This window comes from Miniopterus natalensis, chromosome 4 (genome assembly GCF_054644295.1).
Source record: "Miniopterus natalensis isolate mMinNat1 chromosome 4, mMinNat1.hap1, whole genome shotgun sequence".
Classification (NCBI taxonomy): Eukaryota; Metazoa; Chordata; class Mammalia; order Chiroptera; family Miniopteridae; genus Miniopterus; species Miniopterus natalensis.
This window is the reverse complement of record NC_142084.1, coordinates 80,755,627-80,769,956: the sequence shown is the minus strand read 5'-3', so window position 1 is coordinate 80,769,956 and position 14,330 is coordinate 80,755,627. Positions and strand designations below refer to the sequence as shown.

General features: G+C 44.8%; 1 protein-coding gene across 1 annotated transcript in view; it reads left to right on the top strand.

Moving 5' to 3' along the window:
* Positions 1-10,207, top strand: part of SLC36A2 (solute carrier family 36 member 2) — a 40,190-nt gene extending 29,983 nt beyond the window's left edge. The window contains exons 10-14 of the mRNA XM_087816935.1: positions 188-406; positions 952-1,050; positions 4,905-5,071; positions 7,307-7,476; positions 8,343-10,207. Of these exons, the coding sequence (XP_087673061.1) occupies positions 188-406; positions 952-1,050; positions 4,905-5,071; positions 7,307-7,476; positions 8,343-8,614 (927 nt within the window). The 3' untranslated portion in view covers positions 8,615-10,207. The remainder of the gene's footprint in view (positions 1-187; positions 407-951; positions 1,051-4,904; positions 5,072-7,306; positions 7,477-8,342) is intronic.
* The last annotated feature ends 4,123 nt before the right edge of the window (positions 10,208-14,330 follow it).

Here is a 14,330-nt window from a genome sequence, read left to right as displayed (position 1 = left end):
TTTGTGCTGCCTCTTGAGGAGGTATGGTGCAGATGATTTACAATAAGAAGTTCCTAAATTCACCCTAATTCAAGTGAGACATTCCAGCCCTCTGGGAGGGAGTTTGATTGTGGGACAGGCACTGAGCTAATCATACGGCCAGAAGATGTACTGACTCTTCCGCTCGCTTTTCCCATCCTTTCCGCAGGTGGTGGAAGCTGTTAATGGCACCACCAACAATTGCCATTACAATGACACAGTGATTCCTATGCCCACCGTGGACTCTCGACTCTACATGCTCGCCTTCCTGCCCATCCTGATGTTGCTGGTCCTCGTTGGGAACCTCCGGGTCCTGTCCATCTTCTCCATGTTGGCCAACGTCAGCATGCTGGTCAGCTTAATTATCATCTCCCATTACATTGCCCGGGTGAGTGCACGCTGCACACCTCACTCCTGCAGGGGGCACATAGCGCATTTGCTTCCTAGACTTTTCTCCTCTTCAACGTGTAGCTGATTAAAGAAGAGGAGACTTTCATATTTAATTCCTTTGGGCTCCCTGAAATATCACTGTAACTGTAGTCATAATTTCCGAGATGCATAACCATTGTACACTCAAAGTGTTCTTGGGCACTTCAGGCTGGCGCTGACCTATGGTGTGCAAGACTCTCTTTTGTTGGATTCTGATAAGCCAAACTCCCTTGTGAGATACTGATTCTTCAGTACTTGGACAGTACCTCCATGTTTTTTCCTCTGGCTCTTTGTTAGTGTGCAGTGTTAAAATCAACTTTGATAATTGCCTACTTCCTTTTAAAGCTTTCTAAATTTCTTGATATTTGATTTTTTAAATTTTTTTTTTATTCTGACATTTAATTTTTTTTTTATTCCAATTCTACTTTCAGGATACCCTCTTAATTAAAGGAGCCCAAACATGCTTTGAGGGTTAATGTCTTACCCCATTTCTCTTTCCTATAGGATATTTCAGACTCTAGCCAGTTGCCACTTGTAACAAGTTGGAAGGCCTACTCTCTCTTCTTTGGAACAGCCGTTTTTTCATTCGAAAGCATTGGCTTGGTAAGGCTTGGGTTGGGGTAGAATTTCCCTGGTGCTTTGTGTGTGGCCTTCTGAGCAGGAGCTGGGAGCTCTGGGTTTCTGGGTTTCTGTGCATGTGGGAGAAAGTAACCTCTGGCCTCACTAGGGTCAGTTGTTATCAGCAGGAGAAAAGTAGGTTACAACAGAGAGGCAGTCAGGAGACAGAGTTCTGTTCTTGTCCCAGGACATCCATTAAGCATGTATCTTCCTATCAACATGTGTTTCCTAATCTTTTAAAATCAAGACAAATGGAGGTGTACAAATTTGATGAAACATAAAGGAGTTTTAAACTGGAAAGTACTGTATAGTTATGATGGATTATTATGTAGTCTCTACTTCCACACTTGAGGAAGGATAGTGCTATGTATATAATTTTTAAGTTTACTTTTAACTTATATATAGTACACTTTACTTTTTGAGAGGGATGGAGGAAGGTTGTACGTTTCTGTAAGTTTTGAGAAATGCATAGAGTCATAGATGCACTGCAGTCAGGACACAGAACAGTTCCCTCACCACAAAAAACTACCCCTACCACCATTAACCCCTGGCAGCCACCTTCTGTTCACTGTCTCTGCTGCCTTATCTTTTCCAGAATATACAGGGGAACCTTTTGAGACTGGCTTCTTTCACTTAGTGGCATTTAAGATCATCTGTATTGTTGCACACATCAGTAGCTTATTGCCTTCTATCTCTTGAGCATCCACTGTTGCAGCAATACTACAATTTGTTTACCTGCAGGAGGATATTAAGGTTGTTTCTAGTTTTTGACAATGATGAAGAATGTTGCTGTAAGCATTTGCGTACAGGTTTTTGTGGGAACGTAAGTTTTGATTTCTCCTGGAGTAGGTTTGCTAGCTCACAAACAGAATATAATTGAGTCTTATTTCTTAAGCCAGTCTGACCATCTTTGTCTTTTCATTGATGTGGTTAGACCATTTGCAGTTCATGTTATTATTATTATGGTTAGCAGGTCTGTGTTTTATATTTTAGCTTTCCTTTCACTTTTTCTGTTTTCCCTTTCTTACCTTCTTTTAGATTATTTGAATACTTCTTAGTATTCCACTTCAATTTGCCATATTGGATTTTTGACTAGTATATCTCTTTCTCTAATACTTTTAGTGGTTGCTCTGGGGATTCTAATATACATATGCAGAGTGTCCCAAAAAATGTAAACACACTTTGAATGATTATAAAGTTAGTGTTTGTTAACATACAGTTCATTTTCAAAATTTAAAAGAATCTACAGAAATGAATAATTTTTTTTGTCAACACCTATTTTCAAACTGATGACTTTTCTGGTCCAGGCACTGCTGATAATGCGAAGCAGTGGAATTACAAACATCAAGAGTCATTTTGTTCAGTATTTGTGCGCCCTTAGTTCGTCGACTATTGCCAGTTTTATACCATAAACTTTATCTTTTATGCATCCCATAAAAAAGTCTACTGGATACATTTTCTCTGTTCAAAGCTTAGTATGGCTTCACCTATTATTTCAAATTGGTTAAACCTGAAAAGGAGTGAAAACTAAGTGAGTTATCAGGGTGTCCCCAAAAAATGTATACACACTTTGAATAATTTTAAAGGCAGTGTTTGTATTTCAACTGCGTTTTCAAACTTCCAGTAGCATTTTAGAATGAATTTACTTTGTTCAAAGCTTAGTCTGGCTGAAAAGAAAGAAACACTCATTGAATTATCAGCTGTTAAAGTATGTATACATGTTTTGGGGACACCCTGTATAGCTTTGCACAGTTTACTTATAGTTAACATTTTATCGTTTCTGGTAAACTGTAAAAATCTTACAATCACATAGGACCCTTTTCTTCCCTCCCTTTATGTTGTATTGCCTGTATGTATTATATCCAAATACATTAAAACTCCATCAGACAATGTTATGATTCTTGCTTTCAATAGTCATACATTGTCCTTCATTACAACAAACTTACTAAGAGAAAAATAGTCTATTATATCTACCCAGATAATTACCATTTCTGTTGCTCTTTATTCTTAAATTCACAAGTTTCCCTCCTGTATCATTTTCCTTCAGCATGAACACCCTTCATTAGCATTTCTTTTATTTTTTAATCTTATTACATTTATTGGGGTGGCATTGGTTAATAAAATTAGTGTAGGTTTCAAATGTACAGTGCTATAATACATCATCTGAATATTGCATTGTGTGTTCATCACCCAAAGTCAGGTCTCCTTCCGTCACCATGTATTTGCCCACCTTCTATGGGCCATGGTTCCACTGTTCTGGACTAATAAAATGATTATTTTTAGCCTGGAGAATTTATGCAGCTAAAATGTATTACAGGATGGACTGTCTGCTCTTCACATAGTCCCCATGATGTTTTCCTGAACACCTGCTGCAACTGGGAACCTGCCCCTTACTCAGAAGGAAGTTGAAAAGCTTGGCAATGACCCCTACATAGCACTCCCCCCACGTAGTTCCCATTTGCATGGGGCAGGGGGGAGATGCATGTAGGACAAAAAGTTACTAACAGTACAAGGGCACAGATGCTAAATTCCTACTAAGCAATACACATGCCCAGTGCTGTAGGAGTATAGGCAAGATTGGGTAGACGCAAGCACTTGGACTTTGGAGGACAACCCTAGTCTTGCATCTTCAAAGCCTTGTTTTCCTCATCTGTAAAATTAGAACTGTACAAGAACCAGCTTCATAGAGTTGTGGCCTTCACAGTGTTGGTTCAAAAGACAGAAGTGACCTTTGGATGCCCAGCAGGCTCAAGAGACAGGCTGGTCTCCAGTTGGATCCTCTTAGAGCCAGGGATGCATCTGGGGTGAAAGGATCCTGAGAACATGGTGTGGGGAAAAATGTGCCTCTGGGGGACCAGGAAGCCCTGGTCCCAGCTCTCCCACCAGCCCACTGTGTAACCTGAGTCTCAGGTCCCCATCTGTACAGAGAGGGATGAGTACACTGGAATCGTGAGTAAATTCAGATGCCTTTGGAAGGCAGTGTGGGTGAAGAGGCCAGGTATATGTCAGTGTGAGCAGGAGAGGTGGGCCTGGCGAATGGGGAAAGAATGTTGTGCCTGAAGGTATTCATAGTCCGTTGTCATAAAGACTATGGTGGCCAAAGAAAACGCATCTGGCCAGATCGGGCTGCACCAACGGGCTGAGCTCCTTGGTCTGGCCCTCCCAGCTCTGAATGGTCCAGGGTTTATCTTCTAACTCTTGGCTTTCTTTCCTTTCTTTCTTTTTTCTTTAACTGTGGTAAAGTACACCTAACAAAATTCACCATCTTCACCATTGTAAGCATCCAGTTCACTGACATGAGAGACATTCACATTGTGCAACCCATCACCACCATCCATGTCCAGAATTCTTTTCATCTCGAGAAACTGAACCTCTCTACCCATTAAACAATGACTCCTCATTCCCCTCCTCCCCAGTCCCTGGAAACCACCATTCTACTTTCTGACTCTATGAATTCGACTACTCCAGGCACCTCATATAAATGAAATCACGCAGTATCTGTCCTTTCATGCTTGGCTTGTTTTATTTAGCATTATGTCCTCAAGGTTCACCCATGTTGTGGCATGTATCAGAATTTTCTTCCCTTTTAAGTTCAAATAATATTCCATTGTATGTATATACCACATTTGTTTATCCAATTATCCATTAACAGACACTTCTAAAAAGCTTCCACCTTTCGTTATTGTGAATCATGCTGCTGTGAACGGGTGTGCAAATATCTGTTCAAGTTCACGCTTCCAATTTTTGGGGGGTATATACCCCGAAGTGGCCTTCCTTTCTTCTTTATTTTCATGTCCCCCTTTCTCCTGCTGTCCTCTCACACTGTGATGTTTCTGTAGGTTCTGCCCCTGGAAAACAAGATGAAGGATACCCGCCGCTTCCCAGCTATCCTGTCTTTGGGAATGTCCATCATCACTGCCCTGTACATTGGCTTCGCGGTTCTGGGCTACCTGCGGTTTCAAAATGACATCAAGGCCAGCATAACCCTTAACCTGCCCAACTGCTGGTAACTTTATGGGCCTCCGGTGGTGGGGACTCGGGGCCTCGTGGGAACGTTTAGGTCACTTCCTCCTCCCTGCCACAGATGGCAAACTGAGGTCTAGAGGACCTCTCCAGGGAGAAGCAAAGCTGTTGCTGGAGCCCTGGGCTGTGGGTTCTCTGTTCAGGGAGCTCCTCCAACCACAGCCTCTCATGTTGAGTGAGGCCTTATTAGCTCAGTATGAAGAAGGACATGACTTAGGAAGGAAGGGATGAAGTGAGAGCCCTTGGTCACCTAAGGAGAGAAGGGAAGGGTCTGGGGGAGGGCAAGAGGCAGAGAGAGGAGTCCGTGGGTGGCAATACTTCCATCATGTTTGCCAAGGCTGTGTTACCAAGTCTTGCTTGCCACAGCCAGTGGTGCACATCCCCATGTTAGAGTAGCTACGATGAAAAAGTCATAAAGCAAGAACCAACTTGGGAAGGCCACTGTCAAAATGTTTCATTCACCTGCACTCAGTTCATGCAACAGTTAGGCGAGCCAGATTTCAACAGTGAAATATTTAAATGGACACACAAACCCGTATTGGATTGTGAGTATTTTCTCCACACTGAGGCATATCGTCAATACAGGATGCCTGCCTTTTTAAGGGTCACTTGGAGGCTTAGTTGGCCTTAAATGAGGTACCTTTCCCAAGCTGGTAAATGTCATCCATCAAGCATTCACTGCATGCCAATTATATGCAGATGCCAGACTAGATACGTGGGGGTGCTGATGTGAGTAGATTATGAACTTGAGCTTCACTACCTTCCCTGACTCATAATCCAGTGGGAATGGAAGAGGAATAGATAGTATATACAAACAGTTATAACATAGAATAGGAAAAAAAGCCCTCCAGAGGAGCAGAGAGTCCCTGGGGACTTTCAAGGAAAGAAACTACATTGGACTAGGACAACAGAGAATCTTGTCAAACAGGACAACTCTGGCACTCCTGGGTCCAGGTCTCAGTTGCATACCTCCTAGTTTGTGGTCCGGGATGATTTACTTAACCTCTCTGACCCTCATCTATAAAGCAGAATTGTTATGAGGATTGAATTGGGCATGTCTAAAAGCATCTAGTATGTAGTACCTGCTCAAAAGATGGGAATTTCAATAAACCGGTGGAGTTTGGACAGATGGAAATGGAATAAGTGGTATTCCAGGCACTGGGCCTAGTGTGAGCAAGAAACACAGAAATGTGGAAGTTAGCCTTTTAAGGAATGTCCTAAACACAGACTCAGACATACGCATACACTCACAGGTTTATTAAACATGGGAGATGCATCTACCACATTTGTGGATTCAAGGAGAAATGTCCTATCTCCATAGGTGAAAAAGTCTTTGATAAAACTCAACATCCGCCATCACACACACTCTCTGCCTCTAACCTCATGCCCACAAGTACCCCGACCCCTCCTTTTACCCCCTGCCCCACCAAGCCCTCACACAACCCTATTTATAGACTGCCTCTTCCCCCAAGGATTTTGGATTCTGCAGTTCTCACAACCTACTAGACGCATTTGTTGAACAATTATGTGCCAAGAGCTCTGGGTGGATCCAGGGAATTCCTAAGGACTGTCAGAGATCACAGGGACCAGTGTTTTAGAGTTGGAGTTTTTGGCGTTTGCCACTTATCGCTTGCCTCTCCCTGGGCATGATACCAAGACTGAGGCTCTTTTTTTTTTTTTTTTTTAAATATATCTTTATTGATTTCAGAGAGAGGAAAGGAGAGGGAGAGAGAGAGATAGAAACATCAATGATGATAGAGTCATTGATCGAGCCCGCAACCCGGGCATGTGCCCTGACCAGGAATCAAACCTCGATTGCCTGGATCTTAGGTCGACGCTCAACCGCTGAGCCATGCCCGGCCGGGCGGCTCTTTTCTAAAATCTAAAATTGAGCATCAAGTGATAGTGATTTGTGAAGGTGTTCTATATACCCATGCTCAAGATTCTTTTTATTTAGAGATGACCCTCTCAACTGTTGCCTTTCAAATCCATGAAGCTTCAGTCTATTTTCACTGCGTGCTCTGCTGTGACTCCCTCTTGGCTCTTAGAAGAGCCATCTAGCAGGTACTACATGCTAGATGCTTTTAGACATGCCCATCACTTTCAGACAAGGAAACTGCAGCCAGAAGGACTGTCCTAAGGTCAGAGGTTAATGTTCCATGGAGGCCGGGTGTCAGCGCCCGGTGGTCATAGAAAGCATCACTGTTTTGTCCTGCAGGCTGTACCAGGCAGTCAAGCTTCTCTACATTGCTGGCATCCTGTTCTCCTACGCCCTGCAGTTCTACGTCCCTGCAGAAATCATCATCCCCTTTGCCATCTCCCGGGTGTCTAAGCGCTGGGCGCTGCTTCTGGACTTGTCCATCCGCTTCGCCATGGTCTGCCTGACATGTGAGTAGAAGGCAGAGAGAAATATTGCTCTTCTCCTGAGGGCTATCAGAAATCAGCCAGATGATAAAGGATAGTCGTTAATAATCAGCACCGATTGAGCACTAACTGTATTTCAGGGACCACAAAAGGCTTTGCAAGTAGTAATTCATTCAAGCCTCAGGGACAACCTAATTCAAAATGTACCTCAGGGACATAAAAATTATTTTAAGCTAAAAACGTTTGAACAAGTAGCAGCCGCAGGGATAAAAAAAAAAACACAACACAATTTTATCTAAACTTCCTTTGCTAAATTAAGCAGGACCTCTTGAAAAGTAAAGCCACCATACATTTCCTCTCTGGGAGGTTTTCAGCCAGAAAGGAGACTAACCATCCTTACAAACTAATTACTTAAACTTTATCTGAAACTCTCATACCTTCCACTTTTCTTACGTAGAATCTCTGCCCTCCCCCCTTTCACCTTATGAAATGGGGATATGAGCCCCTATCTTTGGCTGTTCCAGGAGCCAACTCACCTGAAGGCTCCCTATCCCTGAATAAAGTTTGCGTTTTCTCCTGTTAATATGTCTATTGTCAGTTAAACTTGCAGGCCCTCATCATGGAACCTAAGTGGGTAGCTTTTCCTTCCAACAACATGAATCTATATATTTGAAAAATGACTGGAAGGAGACACACACACCAAATTTTTAATGTGTAATGAATTAAAAATTCTCTAGTGAATGCAACCAAGAGTATTACAGGACTTTCAACTTTTTATGTAACTGAATGTATGAGAAACAACTGGTTTATGTTTTGAGAAAAGGATTTTTAAACTTTAAAAGCTTGACTGAGTCTGGCGTGATCTGTCTATCCCGTATCATCTCTCGCAGGCATCTTGGCAGTCCTCATCCCCCGCCTGGACCTGGTCCTCTCCCTGGTGGGCTCCGTGAGCAGCAGTGCCCTGGCCCTGATCATCCCACCCCTCCTGGAGATCACCACCTACTACTCAGAGGGCATGAGCCCCCTCACCATCGCCAAGGACACCCTGATCAGCATCCTGGGCTTCGTGGGCTTTGTGGTGGGGACCTACCAAGCCCTGGATGAGCTGACCCAGCCAGGACACCCTATTGCCTTTTCCAACTCCACCACTTTTATTCAGTGAGAATGGCACAGCTCCTCACCCACCAGCACCTGACTTTTAATGATATGGAACTCTTTTATATATGCATCATCTTTATTTTGCAAGGACTCACCAGCTACAAGGTCCAAATGGTAATTTTTTTTTTTTAATTTTTTATTTATTCCTTTTCTTTTCAACTCTAGCTTTCCACTACACTGAGAGCTCTCCCATGGAAGGTTCTCAATTCCATCCAACTTTTCTGCAACTCACATGGTGAATTTCTCGCCTTGAATGGAGCTATGCAAGAAGCAGCCACCAGGGGCATCCAAGAGGCAGCAACTGGCAGAAGGGGGTGTGGCCAGCTAAGGCTGACCCTGATTTGATAGACAAAGGGTTCCAGCAAGGTGTGCCCATCTTCAGCATCAAGATGGATAAGGCCAAGAGGTCCATGGTGAGCCGCAACTCTCAGACAGAGAAAAGCCATCATATTTGTCAAGGGCAATAAACTTTCTAAACCACGGGTTAAAGTTTTGGCCCAGTTCAAGGATCCCAACATTGGATAGGAAGCTCGGAATCAGATGTGCCAGTGACGGGAAAAGGGGTGGACAATGACTTTATTTGGAATTATTTACTTCTTAAGTCTTACAACACCTTACCTACTGTGTGCTAAGCATAGTTCAAGGCTCTTCGAATGAAAAAATGGCCACAAATTTCTCTTGACAATGTGACTTTTCAGCTCCTCCCATCGCATTGAGAGGGGAAATCTACCCCTTGAATCTCGTCTTAACCTTGGATGTGCTTTAGCCAATGGGACATTAGTAAATGGGATACAAGCAGAGATTTGGTAATAGCTTGTGCATCAGGACTTTCATTTCTACTTCACCACCAGGTGAAGAAGCCTGGACTAGCCTACTGGAGGATGAGAGACCATGTGAAGCAGAAACCAATTACCCCAGTTGAGCCCCACCCCCCAAATCAGCCAACCTGTCAACTTCCAGACACATGAGTGAAGCCATTCTTAGACTGTATTCAGCCCCAGTGAAGCTGAGTCAGGCCATATGAATTGACCAGATAATCCACAGAATTGTGAGAAATAATAAACGTTTGTGGTTTAAGCCATAAAGTATGGGAGTCTTATGCAGCAAAAGTTAACTAATGCATCACTCTAAAAGACATACACCAATGAGTGAAAAAAGAATCCCTGCCCTCAAGAAGCGGTCTACTGTCCACTGGGAGAGAATGACAAGTAAGCAACTAATCATAGGTCCTTATAAGTCCAGGGGAACACTAACTGCTCTGGAGTACTAAGGATGACTTTCCACAGACAGTGCCATTGAGAACTTGGGTCTCTGACATTGAATCTGGCCTTCCTTCTACTCAGTTCTGCTGCCTTGGCATTCCAGTGCCCTCTGTCATGACCCTGTCTGGCAGCCAAAGGCCAGTCAACCTGAGACACCACCTATGCTCTTCCCCCCCTAAAACTTCTAAAATTGGGACAATGCCCCTAGATAACCAAGTAGATGTTATAGGCAGATCTGTAGTCTCAGGGAAGGGAGAGTCTCATCATATTCTCTATGGTTTATGGAGTGACCCATGCTTCTTTCAGCCTTGGTTTTAAGAGAACATTTGAAAAAGGCTTTTCCTGCTTATTTTCAACCGTCGATCTCCCCATGCAGCCTAGGGAAGATTGGGGGTTGGAGCGATGGGGGGAATATGTGTCTGTGCCAATTCCCAAGTCCTGGTGTGCTCCTTTTCTGTTACTGTCTACCTACTGGATTTCCAGAAGGTACTTCAAGAGCACAAGCCCTGTTCAGGTAGGGGAAGGACTGGCCGGCCACACCCAGATCCCATGGTCTGCAGAGTACCTGCCTGGAGATGGGACACTCAGCCTGTGCCCTGGTCCACAGCCCACCTGGCCTGGTAGCGGCTTAGCACTTCCATGCTGCGCGCTCCTGTTTCATCGGGCAGACCCAAAGGACTTCCACCGAGTGATCAGAGCCTTGGCAAAGCCATCTTTCTCTCTCTGAACTTGTCGCTCCCACCCCGGGCGCGTGCTGGGCAGGGGTTCAGCTGGGTGGACTGGGTGTGGGCGTGTGTGTCTCCCGCAGGCTGGCCGTACGCTAGGTGACGCTGCTGTGTAAGCGGTCTGCTGGGGGGGGGGAGAGAAGAGGAGGAGGAGGGGGAGGGGAAGGGTGGCGGAGAACCAGGTGGAAGGGCACGGGCGCTGCCTTCCGCACCCTCCCGACTGTCAGCACGGAGCAACTGCAGTCTCAGCAGCCGCAGCAAGAGGGGGCATCAAAGCAGGGGCCCCTGCAGCTGACTGGAAACCCTGAAGGCGACAGTGTCCCCACCTCGGGGGTCTGACTGCAGAGGCCCGCAACGTGGCGTGGGATGCAGCAGGCCCGCTCACGCACCGCGCGCCGCCAGGCTCGCTTCCAGCCCGCAGCGAGAGACCAAGCCCGCGGGGCTAACGCGCTCTTTTCCCGGTGGGCGGGGCCTAGCCAGGCAGTGGGCGGGGCTCGGTCGTGGGTGGGCGGGGCCTAGCCAGGCAGTGGGCGGGGCTCGCTGGTGGGAAAGCAAAGCGGCCGGGAGGCCGCGCGGAGGGCGGAGCGCTCCTCTCCGGGGCGGGGCCGGCGCGGGAGCGCGGGCGCTTTCCCGTGGACTCCCCCCTTCCTCGGGGTCCTGCGCTCCGAGGCTGCGGGAGAAGGTAACGGGAGGGGCGCACGGAGGTGTGGGGAGTGAGGGGTAGAGTTCCTTAAAGCGCCTCGGGATTGGGGGGCGTTGGAAGAGAGCTGCTCCTGATTTTTCGCAGCGGGCCTCCCCGGGTTTCACCTAGTCTCCGCTTCGGGGCCTGTTCCCAGCGAGCTAGGAGGGAATTTATGCTCTTACCGATGGTAGATTTCCAAGTCCGGGGACTGCAGGCATATCTCAGACGTACTACGGTTTGGTCCCAGACCAGGGTAATAAAGCAAGTATTGCAGTAAAGCAGGTTGTAATCTGTTTGAAGGGGAAGGTCTTGCCTTCAGTTTGTAACAAAAATGAAACACCTGTGAAGCGCAATAAAGCAAAGCACAATAACGGAGAGGGGTTGTTAATGAGGATTGTATTTTCTTCTTTAAAAAAAATCAAATTCTATATTCCAAAACAAAAAACACCATGGAGCTTTCCCTCTGAATGCAAAAATGATTCGACATTAAAAAATCCATTACCATAGAGAACATTTGACATCAGGGAAGAAAAAAGTGGTCATTGATAGGTTCTGGGGAAAAAATATCATTAATTTCATGATCCAGCCCTAACTTTAAGAGAAAGCTCTTAGTGTTCTAAAAATACAAGAAACTGAAATGATCTGAGGAGCAGGAGGAAGGTGATCTCAGACGTAGCATCATAGTTAACAGAAAACAATAAAAGACCTTTCAGCAAAGTATGAAATTAGAAACGGATGTTTGATGTCACTGTTATTAACACTGCCAAAAAAAAAAAAAAAAACCTCAAAAAAAGTCTGGAGGCTTTGCTAGAAATAAATGATAAAGATTTATTCAAGGGTCCTAGGGTTTGCAAACAGACACACAACTAGGCAAAACCCCAGCAGTGTTCTAAAAATGAAAGACAAGAGTTGATAATAATCGGTTCTGCATTCCTAGCCCTAGGATGGTCCAGGACGGTTATCAGTCAGATACCAGGCCGTCTGGATTATGGGTGCCAGAGGGTCTGGAAGATGGGCTCCAGGAAGTCTGGTCAGGACCTGTGATTTGGATAATGGATGTCAGGTGATCTGGATAGTGAGTCCTTCAGGAGATAATCAGAAGGTTATCTGGAGGTTTGACGTGTACCCAGGCATTGATGCAGGGTTGAAAAGATCAAAAATTTAAGTTGCCAGGCTCATTAAAGCAAGAATAGAATTGTTTCCTCATGTCTCGTCCTACTTGATTTTAGTAATTTAACAACTTGACTATAATGACTCCCATTTTATTTCTTTACTCTTTCCTCAACACACACACAAAAAAAGGTATAAATTTTGGAAAGAAAGAAGAAATATTTGCAGTATGATTATCTAGAAAGTTCAGGAGAATAACTGCGTGCTGTTAGACACAAAAGGAATCGGTGAAGTGGGCAGTAACAATAACATTTGCAAAATCATTGTCTTTTCTACACACTAATTATTAGAAAATAAAATTGGGGAGGGAGGTAGAGATCCTGTTTATACACAGCAATAAACAAAAGCACCTAGGAACAAAATTTTAAAATGTGCTATATCCGAAGAAAATCAAAGTCTTCTGAGAGGCATAAGTCAGACTTGCATAAACAGTTATAATGTTTACTTTAGATGAGAAAACTAATGTTGTAAATATGGTCATTTTATCCAATTCAATCTATCATTTTAACTTTATCACAATAAAATGCCCGACTAGATTCACCCTGGATAGTAACTAAAGAAGTAGAAATTAAAGCAACAATGAGTCAGTTTTACTTACCACATTGCTAAACAGCACCTGCCTTCACAGAGCAGGCATTCCCTAGTAAGCATTAAAGCAATGAGTCAGTGCATTGGGGAAGAGAAACTATTTTCAACTCAAGAAAACGGTTTTAGGGAATCAGAGGAGGGATCTCATTTGATATTCAGAGGAAGGAAGAGGCTCATACGGTTGGTTTCGGAGCATTACTAAGGGTTGACATGGGGAGCACTTCGGCCCCCCATAATCTCCATAAGTAACCTGTCCAAACCATCCCAAACAAACATACACAGTACAGTGTGCCTGGGTTTGCTCTGCAAAGGCATTTTCAAGACTAGGCTCTTTGTTCGTGCCAACCCCGTCCTTCCTCTTAACGTCAGAAACAGTGGAGTCGTCTTTTAACCTCTCTTTCCTTTATACCCCACGTCGCGTCCATCAGCACATCCTCTTGGCGTTAGCTTTAAAGATAGCCAGACTTCAGTCACTTCTCACCATCTCTTTAGCTACCACGCTGGACTAAACCACTGTTGACCTGGGTCATTGCAGGAACCTCCTAATTATGTCCCTGCTTTTGCTTTCGCCCCCATTCAATCTGCTGCCAACAAAATGGCCAGAGAGATCCCACTAAAATCCAAGTCATGTCACTTCTCTGCTCAAAACCCTCAGTAAAAACCAAAGGCATTCCAGTGGCCTACAAGTTCCTGCCCACCCCACTCCATTTTTTTGTTTGTTACTTCCACTTACATTAACTGCATCCCTGGTGTGATCCTGTAATTTATCATTCAAGCCAGGATACTTTTGATAGTGAAAAGAGGCAATGTTAATATTCATTGTGCCAGGGCCACAAGCACAGACCAGCACAGCCCTGGGAAAACCAGACCCAGGCCCCCTCCACTCATCCCCCACCCCGTCCTTTGTGCACACTGACCCAGCTACGTGGCCTTATCATTCCTGAACTACCCCGGGCACTCTCCTGCCTCAGGACCTTTGCTCTTACCCCTCCCTCTGCTTTAAGTTTCTTACCCAAAACACACACAGGACATGCCCCCTCACCCATTTAGCCTTTTACCCAAATGTCACTTCCTCAGAGAGCCGCTCTGACCACACAGCCCAAAACTGCAACCTTCCCCCCAGACGGCACTTCCCATTCCCCTTTCCCGCTTTATTTTTCTTTCCAGTACTTAACACATATTTGCCATTTTTTTGTTTATTATCAGTCTCCTTACTAGCTCATAAGTTCCAGGAGGGCAGAGATTATAGTAGATTTTCTACCATAATATTTTCCCAGTTTAGAGAACAGTGCC